The 22,996-nt window shown below is 42.3% G+C and overlaps 1 protein-coding gene across 1 annotated transcript in view; it reads left to right on the forward strand.

The window, feature by feature from the left end:
• The window catches only part of LOC146859134 (uncharacterized), a 2,052,335-nt gene that overhangs the window by 850,066 nt on the left and 1,179,273 nt on the right, over positions 1–22,996 (forward strand). The window contains exon 65 of the mRNA XM_085649806.1: positions 16,442–16,613. Coding sequence (XP_085505932.1) covers positions 16,442–16,613 — 172 coding nt within the window. The remainder of the gene's footprint in view (positions 1–16,441; positions 16,614–22,996) is intronic.

Here is a 22,996-nt window from a genome sequence, read left to right on the forward strand (position 1 = left end):
CTAAGATTTGCACCCCCGGTCATGCACTCGGTCCGCTACACTGGGCAGTAGAAGTAACCACGCCGAAATGTAGGCCGAGTTTGACACCGCTCCAGTGGGCCGACTCCACCCAGTCACCACCGGCCGCTGTTGTCGCACTGCCACCCGGCCACGGCGTCCACTCGATGTCCCGGCTCCAGGGCCGCACAGGCCGCAAAGTTCGGATGCAGTTTTCTCCGGCGATAGCACGGCTAGAGACCTCGGAGTCACACAGTCGGGAGCCCCTCTCCTTCAGAAACACGACCACGTAGCACAGGTTAAGGATCTCAGGCAGGATATCCGTGCGGGATGCGGAGGTTCACGGAGCCGGGAGTCTACGCTGCCGTCCCGGTCGCCATCTTGGCTCCTCCCCGACAATAATATTGTTATTATCATTTTATTTTTCGTGTGGGGCGACAACCCTGGTGACAGCCCGGTCTTTTGTGTTTAAAGCAATGACAGGAAGGTAGGATAAGTCTTTCTGACTTAGCACAAAGATCTCTTAGGTTCTCCAGAAGGGTAGTCCTGTCCTGCTTTCTGATAGCTCTGTGATCATAAATCCGTTTTGTGTTTTAAAAAAAAAATATTTACCGAAAAATCGCCAGTGCCTTCCTGTGCCCTGAGTGTCAGGCCTACTTTTATAATGCCAAGTCTAGGTGTTCCACCCTGGATGTCGATCCTGAAACATAGCAGGCTGAATCCTTGGTGTGCATATGGGGTTTAGGCATCATTTTCACTGTGAGCATTATGCCACTTGCAGTTCCTGGTCCTTGGTGCTGAAACTGTTCCTCTACGTTGTCCCAGTTACACCCAATTGTGTTCCATTGTGTGATAGGAAAAGGTAAATGTTAGGATATGATTTAACTGCATGTTTGTAAACTTATTTGTAGCCACTAAACACAGAATCACAAGTCCACCAACCTCTCCATTACACAGACGGACACAGCTCCACTTATCCCGAACCCCACTCACGCATGAGGAGTGTGATTGGTCTTTTCTTGTATTGATTCATTCATTCATTCACAATTGCATGTTACTTAAAAATGCAAAATCTCTTTCCAAGGCACCTTCAAAACCCATTGTATTCTTCTGTAGTTTACAGTGATTTAAGACACCACGTAGTAGGGGAGGATGCCATATGATACATGGAGTAAAGCTTCTGCAAATAACCCGTGCTCCCTAATCAGTGTTCACGGACACATGTAGCACCATCTTTGTTAATCACAGATAATGGGATGTGCCCAAGAAATTGTATTACAATCTGCACGTGGGAAATTTGAGGCTAGTTATGTGGCGGCATCAGTTTTCAAAATGCCTTAATCCAGGAACATGAAATGGCGCTAAAGTAATCTGATTGGTTGTCTCAGAAATTGGAATGGGTCAACAGTTTTCCATCAATAAGGCACTACTGACTTCCCTTTTACTAATATTTTAACTCTACACAACTTTTGCAAGTCTTTTTCCAGCATATTTTGTGCTTCAAAACTATGCGGCTTTTCACAAGCATTTCTCTGGGTGTCTGGATATTTCTGACGTTTTTGAGGTCTCTTGAATTGGATCCAACAGTTGTGGTTTGGACTAGAATACTAATGTTACAACATGACGGATGAAAACCCTGCCCAGTGACTGGAGAACAATTTAATTGCAAACATATCTTTGTGGTTTTGAATGCCTGTTGGCTGGTTAACTTTTATTTGTGAACTATCAATGGCCACGTCATTTTTCTTTTAAAGGTTTTATTACGCTGTGTATAAATGTAACTTTCATAAACAAATCCTTTTGCTGCAACACTTGATGTACAATGTTACAGAACTTGTCTCTTCATGAAGAAGATCCTCCCCCTTGGACCTGCTTGTGCTAAGTGCCTCCTTTACAGTCCATTTCCGCGTCACGGTACCTCCGCAGCAAAGAGACTATTTCTAGGCTTTAAAAAAAAAAAATTCTAGTAATGTTGAAACAGTGGCTGAGATGTTTGGCATGTTATGGCTGAGGCAAGAGCACTAATCCTTAAAAAAACGAAATAGGGCCTCATGTACAAAGGGTTTTTAGGGTTCACAGACATTCAGATTTATCAAATCAGAGGGTTTGCAAATGCTAAAACCCATTTTCAAATGTACTAAACCCATTCGACCGTTGGGGAAAGTTTTTCGAAGTAGTGTGTTTTGGGCGTCCCTTTCAAATAACGATTCTGTAGTAACTGAGTCCCAATGTGTAGAGGATGTTCAGTAGATTTATTGAAGTAGATTACAAGACATGAAGTTAAGTCCGGTACAGACCCCACCAGGAGCAGCCAGCATGCTGCTCGGCCCACTCAACTGTAACCCTGCTCTCAAATTCCCAACATTCTTAACCGCATCATCGCAGCAGCATTCCATTGGCTAGGCATGCGATAGAACAGTACTGCACTTACAAAGACAGAATACTACATTTCCCCTTTTCTTTAATATGGTTAACAGAAAAGAAAATACTAAAACAGAATAGAAAAAGAAGAAAGCAGAAACATGATCGACAATAAAGAGAAGAAGGCAACAAGGAGGGAACATGAAGATAGAAGGGGAACAGACGAAACAACCAGTGAAAAGGTGAGGAAACAACAGGCGAACAGGAGAGGAAAGGAGAACCTTTTGAACGTTGCCGCTTTTCTTGTTCTCATTACCGTGCTGCTGATTCCTGATTGCCGGTAGCGGGAACCCGAGGGTCTACAATCCCCTGCACCACTTGCAGCGCGCACACCGCAGACACTGAGGAGAGCGACAGGAGGCGCATAAATAACGGCCAGGGCTCCCGAAGTGCGGGACGTGCACGGGCGTGCCCGGGCCAAGGGCGGGCCCATCTGCGCCCGCCCGTGACTGGATGAGGCACGGCAGGGCCACCCCCCTTGGATGTGCAGAACTCGTCAACCCTGGTAAGAGAAAAGTACATTGTATTTGTCTGTCTTAAAGAGCAATATATTGACCAACCATGGGTAAAACGACACTATCACTACAAGTGGGAAAAGTGCCCACGAAGAGTGATCCTATTACTAAATATCTAAAAACCGATGTGGGACTTATTAACAGTGAAATTGTCCACATGGAGGAGCAATTGGCGGCAACAAAAACTGCACTTGATGCTGCCTTAAAAGAATCCGCACTAGAAGGCGTGAATGATCCTTTAATATCCGTGACCAATATGGGAGGTATGGGCGAGGAGATAGAATCTTCTGTAGTAAAAGTCACTAATAATGAAAAAGCCCATAAAACATCTAACCCATGTGTCCTAACTACACCTTTGGAGATTTCAGGATCCACAGATGATACGTTTCCAATATCCCCTTCTGCGAAAAATTGAAACAACTTTTGCGAACTGTTAACAGCCCTGTGGAGAAGCAACCAACTAAGATCAAAACTAAACCCAAACAAAAAAAGGGTGGAAATAACCCAGGGATGATTAGAGGGGACTGTAATCTTACAAATCAAAAACCGCAAGATCTCGAGATTCTATTTAAGAAATTACATGGTAAACTGGACAGTATTGAAAGACGCTTAATGTCAGAAATTAAACTGATACAGAAAGACATGGCATTTCTAACAGACATGGTCACTGAAATATTACCCTCAAAACCCACGAATAAAGCAACCAGCCTCATTCAGCCAGTACATAATTTAACGGAAAGTGTAAAAGAAAATATAGACCCTGTTACCAATAACAATGTTACAAACCAAAGAGAGCTCATCACTGCAGCAACCTCAAAGGAAGGCTCAATACCTCAATTTGCACAAGATACAAGGTTAAACAAAGAAGACATCCCCCACCCTATAAGGGCGCCCCAAAATTTACAATCGGCCAGGACAAACAGGACTATACAAGCTGCTAATAACATCAAGGGACCACTAAATCCTCCTCCACAGGAGACTCCATATGTCATTATTTTAAATAATGTCCCAAAATTAGCTGTAAATCAGAGGGAAACGTATGAGTCACTAAAAAGTCAAGTGGTCCATTGGATTTCTGCAAACACCAATGTTGGGGCAAATATATTGCATCAGGCCATCATTATGTTAATGAGAGTAAATTGGGTGGGTAAATCTAGAAAATCATGCCAGGGAGATTGTGTAGTGGTAAACTTCCAAAGTAGTGATCTGGTGGGCGATTTGTTGAATGTCTTTTTTGATGACAATGGGTACTGCTCTGATAACGTTGACCATATAGTGGCTGTCCCTTTGGGATACTTTTACAGGCCAAGTTTAAGCAATACCCATGTAAACATGAGACACCGCCTACCGCAACACATACCATTGTATAATAGGTATGCACCACTGAGAAAATGCAGTGAAATAGATTGACAAAGAAAGGTTATGGTTGAGTTACCGTATACGAAAATAGATCACACTACTAACTATAGGGTTTTAGATGTTGATCTGACCTCACAAATGGAAGAAAATGCTATGGAAGAGACTTTGTATAGTAATAAGGATGACGTCTATACTGGTAATCTAACCATTAATTTAGAAAATGTTGATTTAACTGTACTATCCCAGAAAGATGATCTGGTTAAGCCCATGATTAGTAATATCGAACACTCTCCCACTGGTAATTTGAAGAAAGTCGGTCCTAGTATACCCTCTAGTGAGCTTTTAAATATTATGACGTGGAATGTTGCAGGAATCAAAAATAAGATTAGTGATGAGGATTGGTTGAAAATGCTAGGTGGGCATGCGTTAGTTCTAATTCAAGAAACATGGTGAACTGAACTTTTTTTTGTAAACGGCTATCAAACTGTTTGCACTAACGCCAGTCCCTCTAGGATGGGAAGAGCAAAAGGCGGCTTAGCCACACTAATTGCAGTTACATCGCCCTTGATTTTAAAGAAAACGTTTATTTCATCACAATATTATCAGCTTTTCTATTTTTATTCGAAAGGAAAACAGGCCATTATTGTAATACATTTTTACAATAATATTTTTGATAAGACAAAGAGCAAAGTTGTTAACTGCTTCCATGCTTATGACGAGCCCAGCTCGTCATGAGGCACAGTGGAGCTGTGCTCATGATGAGCTGGGCTCGTCATAACGGTCGCGGCACTCCCACGCGCAATTGATTCCCCGCCTGTGCTGGAGAATCAATTAGTGGGCGGAGTCGTGACGATCCCAGCTCGTCATGAGCACAGCTCCACTGTGCCTTATGACGAGCTGGGCTCATCATGAGCACCGTGGCGCCGCGCCACCCCACCCGCCCCCCGCGCCATGTGGGAATTACCCCCGCGGCAAAGGGGTTAAGCTATTAGAAAATGATTTGGATTACTTCTTGGAGGGAGTAGGAGGGGATTATGTTTTAGTTTGGGCAGGCGATTTTAATTGTGCCAAACGTGTTTTTGAAGTTGGAGAACCTTGCGGATATTGTGATTATTCTGGTGATAAGATACCCTATTTTTCACATGACCCGTATGGGGAATCAATTAATAATATTGTGCAGAAATATGATTTAGTAGCTCTAGACCCCACTATTATAGATGGGGAAATAAAAACACAAACTTTTGTAGGAGCAAGGTCATCCTCAAATATAGATCATTTTATCGTATCAGCCAATTGTAGTGATTTGGTGGAAAATGTGCTGATTAATATCAGCCTTTTTAGCGACCATCACCCCTTAATAGTGTAATTGAGATTACATTTGATACAAAAAGAACGGGGAAGGATAGTGGACAACGATATTACTACACAGGAGAATAACGAAGTCTCTGTAAAATGGTCAGGTGTGAATCCAGTCACATTCATGGAAAATCTTGAAGGAAAAAACAAAGAGACCTAGAAATCTGTCTGGATATTTCTTCCTCGAACTTGGCGATAATAACTGCCTTCTGTAATATTACAACTGAAATTGCAGGTGATTTAACCACTAAAAGGAGGAAGAAGGTATGTGATCCTAATCCTAGTTGGTTTAACCACGAATGCTCAAAGCTGAATGGGGAATTGAAATTGGCCCTGAAACAAAAGCCAAGAGATAGTGTTAGGATTAGTACTTTGAGGAAAGCCTATAAAAATACTCTGAAAGAAAGGAAAAAGGAGATCCGTGAGGGGGCTTGGGAGAAATTAATCCAGGCAGCAGAGTTGAAAGACCCAGTTCTCTTTTGGAAAACAATTAATCATCCCTTTTTTAAAGAGAACACAGCAGTAAATATTGATCCTGTGGTATCCCCGGAAGATTGGGTATCACATTTTGAGAGTATTTTTAATCCAGATGCATCAAAAATAAGAGAGTGTAAAAAGGGAAATTTTATATTGGTTGAGCCCGTCAAATCATCACTAATAACGCCAGATGAAATCAAATCAGCTTTGCAAAAATGTGCGAATAGTAAAGCTGCTGGCTAGGACGGGGTACCCATTGATGTTTTTAAGTATAAAACGGATTTCTAGATACCAGTTTTCACACATTTTTTTAGTGCTACCCTTGGAGGCATATTACCTGCAACTTGGGTTGAAAGCATTATCGTACCAATTTTTAAAAAAGGGGATAGAGGGAAGGCTAATTGCTACCGCCCAATATCTCTTCTTGATTCCACGTCTAAACTGATGGGCCGAATAATGTTGGAAAGACTTGAAAATTGGGCCAATGAGAACACAATTCTAACAGAGGCGCAGTATGGCTTCAGAAGAGCTATTGGGATGGTAGAACAATGTTTAAACCTAGAGTTATTAATAGGGAAATACACATTAGCCAAGGAAGGTGCGCTACACCTTTGTTTTGTTGACCTCACTAGCGCTTTCGACCTAGTCAACCACCGTAAACTATGGCAAACATTGAAAGGGCTAGGGGCCCCTACTGATATAATTATATATCTATCCCAGATCTATACCTTCTTAACATCTAGGGTACGGTTTAGAAAAATGGGGGAATGTGCACCTGACTTTAGGAATATGTGTGGCATTAGACAGGGATGTGTACTAGCGCCCCTTTCACTCTCCCTATATGTTAACAATGTAGACCCCTTTTTACAAAATGTAATTGCAGACACCCCGGAAGTCGGGACACGCCCCACGCCAGTATTATTATATGCAGACGATGCTGTCCTAATATCAAGGACAGCTAACGGTCTGCAAAGCCTAATAGAAAAATTTGACCAGTATATGACTGAAAAAGATGTAAAATTAAACCTAAAGAAAACTTGTCATGACATGCGGGAGCAATAGGCTTAAGAACAAATAACACCATGTGGGCGGGGTCGTTATTACTAGAGTTTCATCTTTTTCATACTTGGGCATGCTTTTTATTAGGAGTGGTACATGGAATACCCATATTGAATCATGCAATATGAAATTTTTAAGAACTACAGAGAATATTTTTAGATTGGCCGCGAAAATAGGTAATAAACCCATCCGAGAAATCCTAGCTCTGTACCGGAGTAAATGTATCCTGTGGTCTGTTATGGGGCTGGAATTTGGGGGAGAGCTAACACCGCCTCCCTACGAATCAGAGAAAATAAGTTCCTAAAAAGATTGCTGGCAGTCCCTAGCGCAACAGCAAATTATATAGTTCATAAAGAACTATCGGTTGCGTATTTAAGTGACACAATAAACATGGCTGGCCTTTCCTTCTGGCAAGGGGTCTGGGCTAAAGACAAAACAAAGTTTACTAAAAAATTAATTATGGATTGCCTAGCCCTTGACTTTAGTAGGAAAATACCATGGCTGGAGTACATTTTTAACCTCTTAACACGATGTAAAGTCGATATTGACAAGAAGAACCCTATATCTATACAGAAGTTCAGTAAAAGTGACAACGTTGAGATATCTAAATGCCATGGAAAACGAAAGAGAAAGGATTGCCAGCCAAAAACATTGTGTCGTTTCTTACTGTGAACAACCACTTATGAGGGGCACACAGTTATACCTAATATTGGTGAGAAATATTCAACAGAGATTTTATTTAACTAGGCTAAGGATGCGTACACTACATTATCTAGTAGCTTTTCCTAGAATGGAAAAGTGGTGTTATAAATAACCAAACTGTCCATGTGATGGAAAATCCATGCAATCCACATTGCATTTTATTCTGTTTTGTAGTTTTTATAAGGATGTCCAGAAATCAGTTTTAAAACCCCTTTTTCTACCTAACATGCTTTTTAATTATAAACACGCATTTAACTTTGTATGTAGTCTGGAACACATGAAAATCATAAATGCTGTTATTCGATTTGTACAACTCACAATTAGGAAAAGAAAAGATTACTCACATTTGGATATATTGACATATAAAAATTTAGATGCCTATCCTTAGTACTGTTTCCAATCATTTACTTTAAGTTTTGGCACTTTGCACTTTATGTACCGTTATGCACTTTTATGCATTAGCACTGTACATCCTATGTTTGGATGTACTGCTTTTTGAATAGCCTGAATTGTATTATTGGCTTGTTTCCAATTTCCTATGTCTATTTGATAATGGCACTTTGCACTTTAAGGGTCCACCAGCCACCCTAGCGGTGGTGGGACTGGCCACCAGTGGTGCGGCGGTCCCGCACCGGCAATTAGGATGCCACCGCCACCGTGGCAGCGGCATCCTCTATTCCCAGCATTGTGGTGGGCGGTGCTCACAGCACCGCCCACCACAATGCTGGGAATGCACGTCGTGCATTGGCATGCACAAGGTGACAGGCACCGCGCGGTGCCTGCCACTTCATCCGTGCCATTGCAGGGGGGTACCATAGGTCCCCCCCATGTGCCCCCCCACTCTCCCAACATTCTGGGGGCCCGCAACGGCCCCCAACTGCGAAATCCGCATGCCTTTCCCACCACGGAAAGGCTGCTTCGCGCTCCCATCGTAATATGGATGGCGGTGTCTAGCAGACACCGCCACCATATTCAACCCTTTTTCGCCCGGTCGACTCGTCGATCGGGCGGAAAAGCGGCGGACGGTCTTCCCGTCCGCCGCGCTACCCCCACCATCATAATATGGAGGTGGGGGGAAATGGGAGGCGGGCGGGGGATTATGTCGGGCGGATCCGGCGATCCGCCCGACATCCTAATAGACCCCGAAGTATTTTATATGTACTAGTATTTTGTCTTATCCTACCATGTTTATAGTTGATGAATTTTAAATTATTTTTTATATATTTTAATTATGACGTAATGTAGGAATGCTTTCTTTGACTAGTATGCTTTTATGGTGGTATTTGTTGCACCGAATAAAGCTGATTTTGATTTGATTTGATTTGATCCATCCTCCCTTATATAAATAACAAAAGAAAAGAAGAAATAAAACACAGCGAAAGAAAACAGCAAGAAAGAGGGCAACGCGAAAGTACAAATGACAATCCCCTAAACACGTCATCAGGCCAGTCAGACATGCGAGGAGGTAAGGCATAGAAGCAGAACAACACTAGGGTGAAACCAGATAGAGAACAAAGAAAAACTGACAGCAAGAGAAGAGTTCAGAACCCACAGATGACAAAAGAGGAATATACATCAGGAGGAAAACCGAACACAAGTAAGAAACAGAGAAGCTGAGAGAAAACACAATAAGATCACTCATACTTCTCTGCCAAAGTTGTAAAGATAAAATAATGTAAACAACATTGCATGGGAAAAATTGACAGTGTAAAGCAATTAAGCAGAAGTTTGATAAAAATATCAAGTGGGATTAAGACCCAAGCAAAACACCCTATATAAAGGTAAAGGTGTACCCAAATATGTGAATATGGGACAAAAACCAATGAAAGAACTAGATGGTTGAAGTAATGGGACTGAAACCCATACTGTACACCTTGTGTAGAGGCCACATGTTGTGCACGATAATGATGGGATTGTAACCCATATGACACACCACGCATAGAGGTCACATGTTGTGCACCGTAACAATGGGACTATATAACCCATGCGACACACCTCGTATAGAGGTCAACTGTTGTGCACTGTAGTGATGGGACTGTAACCCATACCACACACCTCGTGTAGAGGTCAAATGTTGTGCACCGTAGTGATGGGACTGTCCCCCATACAACACACCTCGAGTAGAGGTCAAATGTTGTGCACCGTAGTGATGGGACTGTAACCCATACGACACACCTCAAGTAGAGGTAATTTGTTGTGCACCGTAGAGATGGGACTGAAACCCAAACTGTACATCCTGTGTGTGGGAATAGCATACTGGAAGACTGACGTAATAGGACAGGAACCCATTTTGTACACCCCGTGTGGAGTAAAGTTTACTAGAAGTGCATACATATGGGTGAGAACCCATGACTTATCTCTATAAATAGTGTGCAAGGAAACCGCACCCTTGGGATAAACACCCAAAAGGTTCTAGTGATGCACTCTGTGAGAATGGGACTAGTACCCATCCCTATAATTGTAAATTATGTCAAACCAAACTCTGACAGGAATAAAATACTGTAACCCAACTGGTTCGGTAGATGGGAGATACATTAAAAAAAACAATATTGTATATACATCCCTTAGGCAAGGAAACCTAAAACAGTGGAATTATAAACACGTAAGCTGTGAACATGAAATTACTCAAATATACATTCAAGTAAAGTAAACTCTGCATACATATGTGAAAGCATTAGTAGAGCATATTCATCTAGGCTAGTGACCGATCACTCACCCGAGTAGCGTGAGTGGCGGCACACTGGGCACACCCGCACTTGTGCACCCCGAGGTAACCTGTAAAGAAAACGCAAGCTAAGCTGTAAACCTAGCAAATACAATAGGGGAAACCACTACAAGACAATTGTCAACTATTGTGGAAATACGACAGTTCTGTATCTTAAATCATTAAACTTAATGGTAGAATGGAGGCAGGAAGCCGACAAATCACACACAGGAAGAAAAGCTGACACTCTCAGCTGGTGTATAATGAGTGCCTTGTAGGCTTGTACTAGAAGCAGTAGTGGTAACCATATAATCACGTGGAAAAATTTCACTGTGGCAGAACGAAGCATTACTCATGACATGCGTGGTCAAAGTCATTCTCCAAACTAAACGGGCAGGAAACGGCTCCAGAAAGTAAAATAATTGCAGAGTCTCACCAAAGGAATGTCTCGACGACGATGGTTTCCCATGTACAACCGGTTAAGGAAAGATTGCTAAGTGCGTCGTCCACGGACTCCTTCAAGTTCAATAAAAACTTTATTGAGGCAAACATGAGACAGCGTGGTTGGAAAAGAACGAAGGCAAAGCACCAAGCACTAAACGCTAAGTGCTTCAGCCAACCCTAAGATGGCGGCAAGCCGCTGGCGTCACGCCGGGTGGCTCACGACGTGTGCGTTATCCAACAATGTCCCTGGAGCAGAACAGAATATCACAGAAGATCCAAGAAGAATTGAGAGACGGGAGGTATTCGGCGAGGCACAGCAAGTAAGATAGCACACGCTGTTGATACGTCGCACGACAAACATTTGAACAGCAACACGGCGGTTGGCAAACGCCCACAGACAAGATGTCTCAGAGAGGGCCGAAAACCACGGTCATAAAATTGGCTCAACTGATAAATCCTCCATGAAGTACTCGTGCATTTTATAAAACATCCAGCAACGCCACTTGTGGAAAAGACCCAAGGTGTAATCCGAGCACATGTTTCACTGAATTGTTCAATTGTAGACACTGCCAAAACAAACTGCCAACGCAGTAGCTACAGCTTGGACCCTGTGTGGCACTTAACAGTCATAACTCTTGGTAGAGTAATTAGCATCTAGTAACAATGCACACTTCGCCACAGAACAGGGAAAAACTTCTCCCTTAATGCCGTTGGACTAGATGAATTTGCAGAAAAACTGGTTTTCGCAAAACAAAGGCACCTCACTCCGCACGGGAGACAGAAACTCAGGCAGTCACTAATTACCTTGCTTCTTGAGGCACTGTAGACACAGCAGGTACACGCTTGGACTGCAGCTGAAACTAAAATAGCAGGAACTGGCACGATTGTGTAGTGGGTGACTGATGGCAAGGTCACAGGTGAAGTCGAGTGGTGCCAGTATGTACACAGCTGTAGATAGAGAAGTTGCTTCACCTTGACAAAAGGCTCCCAAATACTCCACACTTGAAAATGAAGGTGTTGACAGGTAACACACGCAGGTCCTTTGTGTCAACTTGTTGCCAATAAAATGTAGTAACTGAGTCCAGACAGGTAGAGGATGTTCAGTAGATTTATTGAAGTAAATTACAAGACATGAAGTTAAGTCTGGTACAGACCCCACTAGGAGCAGCCAGCATGCTTCTCAGATTCCCAACATTCTTAACTCCATCATCACAGCAGCATTCCATTGGCTAGGCATGTGGTAGAATAGTATTACACTAACAAAAACAGAATAATACATATTCCGACCCTCATGAAGCAATGTTTTCCCACTGTTATCCGGTCGCAAAACATTGAAAAGTTACCTCCCACCAAGCTGGGGTGGTAACTGATTCACAAAAAGAAAGAGGTGTCATTTCCGAAGTAGACAGTGGTCCACTGGTCCACTGCCAAAATTCAGTGAAACCTTTACAAAAAGAACACTTTTCTTTTAAATGCACTCTTTCCTTTAAGGGCAATGGTCTGCCTGCATTAAAAAAATAAAAATAAAATATTTATTGCAACACAATCACAGACATGTTGGTCTTCTGCCTAATGAATATTTATTAGGCTGGTTGTTCTGCATCTGCCTGTCATTCGGAATTTTATGAACAGACCTTATGAACATACATTGGGTCGTAAAATACTATTCCATTCACAAAATGTTGGGGCACAATTTGCTACCTCTTTTTGCGAATGGAATAATAGTACATGAGGCCCTAAAGATCAATGCTGTTAATAAGAACACCTTGTATCCCGACATAGGTGTGTATATGTAGGAAGCTGGCTCTATATGTACAATACCAAAGTGAGGTATTGTGTGCACAGAGCCTAGTGGAAACCCAAAGGTAGGCAGAGGTAAAAGTAGATAGTACCTTACTCTCTATTTGTGGTAGTGTGGGCAAGCAGTAAGGCTTTATCAGAGACTAGTGTTAAGTATTTATTGCACACACTCAGGCAAGAAATTATATCACACACTCAAAGACTGAACTCAGACCAATTTGTTTGTATAAAATATTATTCGGTTATATTTTATTTGATAGAATCAAGCCAGGCCTGGTACAGGTAAGTATAATAATACTTTGCAATATTTATGCAGTGGAAATACAAGTTGAATGCAGCTGGTTGGTTTACAGGTAAGTCAACAGTCCAAATTATTTTTCAGTTATTTGGTAGATTACTGATTACGTTACTTCTTGGATTACTTTTTGTTACTTTTGCTACTCAGTGTGATATGCCTAGATATCACACTGGGACACTTCCTAGACAAAAGGTAAGTTATTCAGTTTTTTACACATGCAGTTTCTTAGGGCTTTCATACAAACCAACTCTACACTTAAAAGATTTTTTCACAGAAAATCAGTCAAGACAGTCATATGGGAGAAAACAGTGTTATCGGTTTATCGCTGGGACCGGTATGCCGCTCGGATTAGGGCCGTAGGCGTCGGGTGCAGTGGTGGTTGCAGGCATCGGTTTTCTATGTCCTCAGCAGGCTCAGAGCCTGGTGATTCTTTTGAACAGAGATGCTGTTCACCGGAGATCCTGTCTTTGTTGAAGGCAGTCAGCCCTCCCAAGGGTTCTGGAGGTCGCTGACTTCACGACAAGGCAATTTTTGGAGCAGGATCTCTGGAAACTGCAGACGGGCTGGTAGGGCTGCGGCCAAGCCAGTTCTTCTCTGCAGTCTCCTGTGCTGGGCGTTTTCTTTCGTCCTTCTTCTTCATAGGTTGCAGGGAATCTGTCTTCTTGGTTCAGGGCCGCCCCCTAAATACTGTATTTAGGGGACATTTTAGTGGTCCTGTGAACCTGATTGGCAGGAACCCAGGGCACATCAAGTCAAAGTGCATCAGATATCTGGCAAAAGGTGTGGGGTGGTTAATGCAACAGCAACCCAGCTTCCCACCATGTCTGTGTCTTGTTTCATTTGAAAACATTCCTCTCTTATAAACCATGTGGGATGCGTCCAAAGCACCAAACCTCTCTCTCTTTATGCAGCCTTCCACCCCATGATCCTGTTTCTGTGCTTGCACGTGCTTGTGACCATTCCTTTCCCCTTTCTTCCCCTCTAGTTTGCATTCTTGTCTAGACACCTAACATTTTCTCTTTCCTTATGTTTCACCCTAGCTTCAGCATCTCCCACATCTCCAAGATCCACTCCTTGTATCTATTGTATCCTTGTATCTAACTCTACTAGTCCTAACTGCCTCATTTCCCATCATATCCTAGCCTACACAGCCAAAGCTTTTTTGCACCTACATGTCCAGTCCTTTCACTCCCCATTGATAGTACATTTTCTCGATCCTCGTGTTTGCTCATCTCTCTTTCGTGCTAGGTTAAGCTGTTCTTGCGCTCTAATCTCCATTTATGTTTACATCTGTTTATTAGAAACAACAGACAAAGCATATTGGCAAAAACAAACACAATATTAGCAAATTACAGTGTGAACTTCTCTCATATGGCACAATATGCTTGAATACTAAAACAATGCATTTCAATACTTAAGCAATCACCTATTTCAATCGTAGCATCTATCTACTCCAGTGCAGAGGACCCAAAAGAGGTAGAGAGATAAAAGCTGGTCATCAAAACTAGATGACTTTAACCCACAAAACATCAGCAATACCCCACCCTAAACCTGTCCACCACTGAAGGAGTCACAGATAGCGCAGCTCCAAATTTTTGCCCAGTGTTATTCGTAAGGTTATCTACGAAGGCTTTGGCAGACTACATCTGTGAAAATCTATATTGTCTCCCCTCTTCAAACTCTCTTAGGTACCAAGGGTAATCATTTAATGCATTCAACCTTCTTGCTATCAATTCCTTCTTAATGCTCAAGAGACCTCTTTTCCTGGCTAGGGTATACTGGTTTAGATCTAGGAAGAACAAGAGCTGACATCCATCTAGCTGGACCTCCTTCATTTTCACCGCCTCTCATAAAATTCTATATCCCCAGTCTCTCGACTGTAGGGCAACCATAATTCCAGGGCCTGCATATGCCTTCTATCGCTCCAGTCTCTAGACTGAAGGGCAACCATAACTCCAGGGTCCCCATATGCCTTCTATCTCTCCAGTCTCTAGACTGTATGGGAACCATAACTCCAGGGCCTCCATATGCCCCATTTGGGTCATGCTTCCTGCAACTTATTTGGTGTACAGATTTAACCACTTGTTCAGTCAAGCTTTAATCTGTCTCTAGAAGCCCTTTGTCTCCTTAATGAGCTCTTCTGTTACAATAAATGTAAAAGTCACAACGTACTGCACAGTCGCATCAGTCAAAGCTAGCTGTTTCTCCATCACCTGTATCTTCACTGCCACCTGTTCATGCTCCCGCTTCACACCCTCTACCTTTTGTGATATGCTGTGCAATTTTCCCGTTCACTGGCTGTACCGCAGATGCAATAACTTCTCTTTCCTCACCATGTCAGTGCTCAGCGCTTTAATAGAATGCCTACTCACCAGGTATCATCTTCACTTCCATAGTCGTAGACTGGAAGTCTACTTGAGCTCCACCACATGGAAATTCTCCTTGTGATTCTCCATGGTAGCACTGTAAGTAGGGCAGTAAAAGGTACATGTTTGTGTGACTCCAGTCCTAGGCCAGTAAGCTTATTGCCGCAGTTGGGTCTAATAGCCCACAATGCTCAGTGAGCTGATCTTCTACTGCCGGGGCATACACAGTTTTTTCCTATGGGATCTACACACACCTGCCTGTACCCAAGCACTTAAAAGCCATGCCGGGCCTGGCTACGCCTTGATTATTATGCCTCACCTTCATTAAAGAAACAAGCCCTCTTTCTCCATTCTGTGTTTTGCTCTCTCCCTGCATGCTCTCCTACAAATAAAATCCATTTCACCTTGTTTTCCCTCAATCTGACCATCACCTCTCCTCCTCATGTGCAATGCTTAATCTCTGCACTCCCCTTCTCTACCTGGTGCTAATCCCTCTCTCCTATTTTAATGGGTTAGAATCTCTCCCCTGAAAATGAGATAGTCTCTTTTGACCCTGTCTCTACCCTTTCTACCTGTGTTGGTGCAAGAGGGTAGAGCAGAACTATCCTAAGAGACTGATGCTTCTACTGGATCAATAGTTGGAGGGACCACCTTAAGTGATTGCACATGTAGAGTAGCGGGTGGGACAGAAGTGAACATGCTAGGATTGTGATGGCATACTGACAGAACCCATATGCTACACCCATCCATTCTGAAGCCTTTTTACTCCTGCTATGGCATTTGATCCTGGTATTATTGATATTGTGGATGGGTCAAGAAGAAAACGTAAGGCTTATCACTTGTACCATGGACTTCTAAAATATACTGAAGATAGTAGGACTTCTTAAACTACTGGATAGATCAGCCTCCCGACACTCTTATGTTTTTCATTCTTCAAATACAGAAACATCTGCCTCTCCCTGGATGGAAACACAACATCTGACAAACTATTATATTTGTGGCGACATGAATGTGACTGGGTCTATGGACACCGAATGGTCAGCTTGGTGGACTACAGTAGATACGAACAGGAGTACACAGTAGCAGCAAAGAAAGTATTGACTGATGAGGAACAGGTAAGCTACATTAGTAGCCCCTATAATTAATGATGTGAGTTATTGTATATGTGAAGTGTGCCTTTAGTAGAAAGGAAGGGACTTATAGTCAAATAAGTAAATCTTATGGAGCAATAGGAAAATTCATTGTATTCCAGGAAGAATGTGATTAACCAGTTATTGCAATGGATACAGAGAAAAACATTGAGTCGGTCAAAGAAGATCACATGTCTTAGCTGTGAGTTTGCTGAATGGGAGACGTGTTTTTGGGTTCTAACATGATTAATTATAAAGGGAATGTCTCTTGGAATCTAGGACTTGCCTGGCCTGCATGAATGCCTATTTATAGCATGTTTTACTATGCTTAGAAGTTTTATTTTATATCTGCTTTGTTTCGTAATGATAATAAATGATAATAGGCTGAACTTTTGAAAGCTTGGCCAACTATCCATGAGTTCAGATTCCCTTGAATTGGCATATAATATTTATCCGGTTCTTCTTTCCAGGATTAAGAGCACAAGGTAGACCAATAAACTGACATTTCAGGTTTGTAGTGTGGTAACTAGTGTGTCAGTTATTTTTATGGTGCAATGTATTGATTATGGATTTTAATTATCTACCAATCACAGTAGCATTTAGTGTTTTACAATTTGTGCCACCAGTTACTATAGATATAATTGAGTTAATTTGAACCAGAGCACATTTCTATGTCAATCCATGTTGTTTACATAGTGCCTAAACTTTGGAAGTATTAAGATGTTTTTGACCATTGTAAGAAAATGCCCTTTTTGTGTGGTCACCCATCCACCCCACACTTTTTGCTGAAATTTATTGCTTGAACACTCAAAGCTGTAGTTTAATCCCTAGTAAATTTGCTCTTAACCCTTAAAACGGTTACAATTGGCTCATCCCTGATTTGCATTTTTAACTTATATTAAGTCCCTAGTATGGTGCCGATTCCGATCCGGTAAAAAGGCCCTACGAATCGTCGTACGGAGCGTTTTCTCCGTACGACTCGTACCCGGTAAACTGTCCGTACAACCTAGGAAGTACGATTCGTACAGAAAGCCCATTTCCGTACGAATCGTCCAAAAGACAGTATGGGTAAAAAAAACCTACGAATCAGATCCGGAACAGCCTGTACGCGCCGTCCGAACGGATGTAAGCAGCGTTTTACGGCCCAGCAAGTATAATCCGTCCCTACGGCACTCCGTACGGCTCTTTTTTTACGGGAGCCAAAAACAGCCGTAAAAGCTGATTCCCCAGGGGTACGAGTCGTACAGGCTCCCCCACCCCCCGTATGTACGCACCGTACCCTCACCCCCCCTATGTACGCACTGTACCCCCACCACCCGTATGTACGCACCGTACCCCCACCCCCGTATGTACGCACCGTACCCCACCACCCCCGTATGTACGCACCGTACTCCCACCACCGCCCGTATGTACGCACCGTACCACCACCCCCGTATGTACGCACCGTACCCCCACCCCCGTATGTACGCACCGTACCCCCACCACCCTCGTATGTACGCACTGTACCCCCACCACCCCCGTATGTACGCACCGTACCCCCACACCCCGTATGTACGGTGCGTACATACGGGGGGGTGGGGGTACGGTGCGTACTTACGGGGGGTGGGGGTACGGTGCGTACATACGGGGGGTGGGGCTACGATACGTACATACGGGGTGGGGGTACGGTGCGTACATATGGGGGTGGGGGAACGGTGCGTACATATGGGGGTGGGGGAACGGTGCGTACATACGGGGTGGGGGTACGGTGCGTACATAGGGGGTGGGGGTACGGTGCGTACATACGGCGGGGTGGAGGGGCCAGTACGACTCATACCCCGGGAACAACTTTTCCCGGGCTACGAGTCATACAAACTTCGCCTCGTAGCGGGTAGAGTCATTCCCCGTGTACGGGCCGTTTTCCGTACGATTCGTAAATCGGATAGCCGGTCCGGATCGTACTTGCACGCTCGGACTGTCATTTTACGAATCGTACGGAAAAGTGTCCGGGTACGTCTCGTACAACTTTTCCCGCTACGATTCGTACGGAGCGGGCCGATCCGTGCATACTTTTTCCCGTACGAATCGTACTTCACGGGTCGGACGTGACTTGTACGATTCGTACGGAAAAAATACGGATTCGAGTCGTACGGAAATATTTTTTAACGGATCGGAATCGGCACCTATATGTTACTCAGTGTACCCAGGACCTGTAAGTTAAATGTCACTAGTGGTCTGCAGGACCTATTGTGCCACCACTAAATTGATAAAGTAGAAGCATGAGTTCAGGCAAGCCCATGCAGTCTGAGTGTGCAGTTTTAAAACTGCTAATTCAACCTGGCAAATTGAAGCTTTTGCAAGGCCTAAACAGTTCTTTTAAATATTGGTAAGTCACCCCTAATGTAGGTCCTAAATGCCCATAGTGCAGGATGCATGGTATTTAAAAAGTAGGACATGTGTTCTTAGATTTTCCTTGTCCTGCCAGTAAAAAACCCCAAAGTCGTTTTTCAGTGTAGCAATGCTCCCTCTCTCATAAAAAGACACCTTATAATGCACACATGCAGTTTGGGGATAGCTAGAATAATTGTTCAAGGACTTAAATTAATAGTAAATTAAAGTCCAATCCAATGGTCAAGTCAGACTTTAAATCACTATTTTTTAAATGCAACTTTTAGAAAGTTGTTATTTTCCTAACTAAAGCGTCTAGTAGCCTTTTAAGAGTTAACCACCAGCTGTCATCTGGCAGCCTGCTGGGAGGTGTGACTGGCTCCCAGAAAAGGGAAAAAGGGCATTTACTTAAAGGGGGTATGACCTACTCCTCACAGGATGGCCTGGACTATGTGCCCACCAACAGTACAAGCTTCATAGGTGCATTCACTGTTACAGGCAGATGTAACTCACACCTAGGCTTTCCCCTGCCATTGCTCAAGTATACATAGTGGCACAAATACTAGTTGGGACGACCCCGTTACAGAACTGGTTTGCTGGAGGAGGTCCTCATTTCCCTAGCCACACTTCAGGGGTGTGCCCAGAGCTCTGAACGTGGAAAGACATGTTTTGCCCTGTAGAGGTTTTGCAGAGCAGGGCACTGTGGCATTGCTTAGGGCCAAAACATCAGGAAGTGATGTCATAGTGGGTTAGGTTGCCCCTGGGAACTTTTTCCCTATTAGACGGGAGTTTTCCCCACCCACAAACTAGTGCCAGGCATAAAAGTGGAACTCCTTGATACCTTCTTGAGAGCACTTTTGGACCTGAGGAAGACAGAAGACGGACTGTGTTAGAAATGGGGTTTCTGGTTGGCATAGTATGCACCCTGTCCAAGTAGGAGCAACAATCCTAGTCAGGGTAAGTCATTACACAACCTAAATTATCCTGTGTTCACCCTCTCGTAGCTTGACACAAAGCAGTCAGGCTAAACTTAAGAGGCAATGTATAAATTATGTTTGAAACACCTAAACAGTAAAACAGATAAACCACCACAGAAAGATTCCTCAGTTTAGAAAAATAAAGCATGATTTTATAAATAAAAGAAGATAAAAAAGAATGAAAATCCAATATGTAGAAGTTGAGACATGAATTCTAAAGGAATAAATGTCACACTAGCGCTTAGAAGCAAATAGCGCTTACAGGGTTAATTGGTCGAGCCGGAAGGGGACAAAGTCAAGAGTTCAGGCTGACTGCGAGGGAGCGTAGGCCAGATACAGAGACCCACTTAGGCCCCCTGAACAAAAGTATCTTGATCCTAAGTTCGGGTCAACAGAGTTTGGGTACAGGCCAGCGATGATTTATGATCCCCAATGCAGCAGCGGCAAGGCGATGAGGGCCATGAGCATTGGTCCCGGAGTGCGGCGGGTCAGAATGTGATGTGACGGCTCCAGTGCAATGCGCCAATCCAAGTCTAGTGACCATAGACAATACGTCGATAACACTGCAGCAGACCCCTAGGTTCATGTCCAAGGGTCAAGGACTGGGTTGGGGCCTCTTGGCAGGACAGTCTCACAAGCAGGTGAGCCCAAGGGTTGGAAAAAGAGAGTTCTAAGTATTTTGATTCCTTGAGACTTAGGCAACAGGAGGCAAGCCAGCAAGCCCTTGGAGTCACTCCGGGTTCAAGTCAGGCAGGTCCAGTCTTTCTCACACAAGCAGAGAGAGAACGTCAGCAGCAGGGCAACACAGCAAGGCAAGAGTTCAGCAAACAGCAGATCCGGCAGAGTGGCAGTCCTATAGCATAACACACAGTGGTTCCTCCTGTTCCTGACAGAGGGGTCAAAAGTTCAAACGTTTACTACTTTGGTAGGGTTAGAGACCCTGTACTAATACCCAAATGTTTCTTTGAAGGGGATGTGGCTTCAACAAAGGACCTTTGAAGTGCACAAGGTCCTTTCTTCCCAGCCCAGGCTTAAAACTATCAGTAGGGACTAATCAGCCCTTTGTGTGGGGTTAGACGACTACCTATTGACGTGTAATTTTCAGCCCCTCCCTTCCTGCCCATGAAAAGCCATCAAAATGCAGATATATGTAGATGTGTACTCAGACACACCTAGCCTTCCTGTGTTTGTGTCTGTCTAGAGGGAAAGCACAAAATGTAGCTATCACCCACCCTAAACTTGTATCGGAGGCAGGATACAAGGCACTCAGAGCTAAAAGCAGAGAAATGCCCACTTTCTGAAAGTGAAATTTCTAAAATAATAATGTTAATTCAAACTTTACCAGTAAAGAAGATTTATCAGTATCATTCCAAAGATATAAAATATAATGCAGCTACTCCTTTCTGATCGGGAATTACAGCTAAAAGGTGTGTAAAGGATTTCCCTCTGTTACCCTATGAGAGGAGCAGGCCTCACAGTAGTGAAAAGGAATTGAACTGTTTGTCACTACCAGGACATGTAAAACCTAAGAGTATATATATCCTACCTTTTACTTTAACAGCACCCTGCCCTTAGGGCTCTCTAAGGCCCACCTTAGAGGTGATAAAGTTGTAATAAAAGGGGAGTATAAGGCTCTGCAAGTAGCTTTAAATGCCAAGTCAAAGTAGCTGTAAACTGCACACGCAGGCCCTGCAATAGCAGGCCCGTGACATGGCACAATCACTGCTGCAGGCCCAAAAGTAGCATTTAATTTACATGCCCAGGGTACATGAAGTACACTTTACTAGGGACTTATAAGTAAATTAAACATGCCAATTGGGGATGAACTAATATTACTATGTTTAGAGGAGTTAACACAGGCCCTTTAGCACAGTACTCAGACAAAATTTTGAAAACAAAATATCGAGAGGCGAAAGTATCGAGTTTGAAATACCGTGATGCAAAAGTATCATTGACAAGAATATCGATTTTAAGGTAAGGAATATTGATGTTAAAAATATCTATGTAGTTAATGTCGTTTTCAAAATTATTGTTGTTAATAATATCGTTTTTCAATCATTTTTATATATTTTAGTATATATTTTAATTGTATATGTTATAAGTTGTTTGTATAATTATATTTAATGTGTTTTTTAATTTACTTTGTAAATTGTTAGTTGGGAAGTAAATTCATTATAATTATTATTTAATATTTAAATAAAATAATAATTTAATTGCTAATCAATTAAATGCTAATTTTGTAATTCGATATTTTAATTAAGTTAAGTTTTAGGTGCGGGTTGTGGAGTTGGAAGGGGTGTAGGGTGGGAAGTAAATTAACTATAATTATTAATAATTAATGTTTAATTATTATTGATTATTTAATTTATAATTGTTTAAAATGTGTAATTTGATTTATTATATTATGAGTTGTTTTTGTAGGGGTAAAAAGTGTGAAGGAAACTAATGATGATAACGATTCATTAATGTTATTGTTTAAATGATAATTATATATGTAAGTTGTGTAATTAATATATTTTGTAAGTTATATATCAGATACGATTTGTTGAGTTTGTAGGGGTAAAGGATGGAAAGGTAATTAAATGTAATTAATTTATTATTAGTTCCTTGTTATTACTTGTTTAATTGATAAATAAATAAGTAAATCATGTAAATAATATAATTTTCAGATATATTAGGTGTATTTTGTTCTGTCTGTAGGATAATGGGTGTACAGTTAATTAAATATAATTATTTAATTTATTGTTAACTATTACTGTTTAATTGATAATTTCATAATTAATATAATTTTTAAGATATATTGTAGGTGTGGGTTGCGTTTGTAGGGGTATAGGGTAGGACGTTATCTGAGTAGTAGTAAATATAAAAGTAGTTATTTATTTTTTAAAGGGGTATAGGATAGGAAGTTATTTGAGTAGTATTAACTGTATAAATATATATATAATTTTTAAAGTGTGTTATTTTTATATGTTATGTGTTAATTTTGTGTTATTGTTTTTAATTGTTAATGGCATTACATTTGTT

Source organism: Triturus cristatus, chromosome 3_2, assembly GCF_964204655.1.
Source record: "Triturus cristatus chromosome 3_2, aTriCri1.1, whole genome shotgun sequence".
Lineage (NCBI taxonomy): Eukaryota > Metazoa > Chordata > Amphibia > Caudata > Salamandridae > Triturus > Triturus cristatus.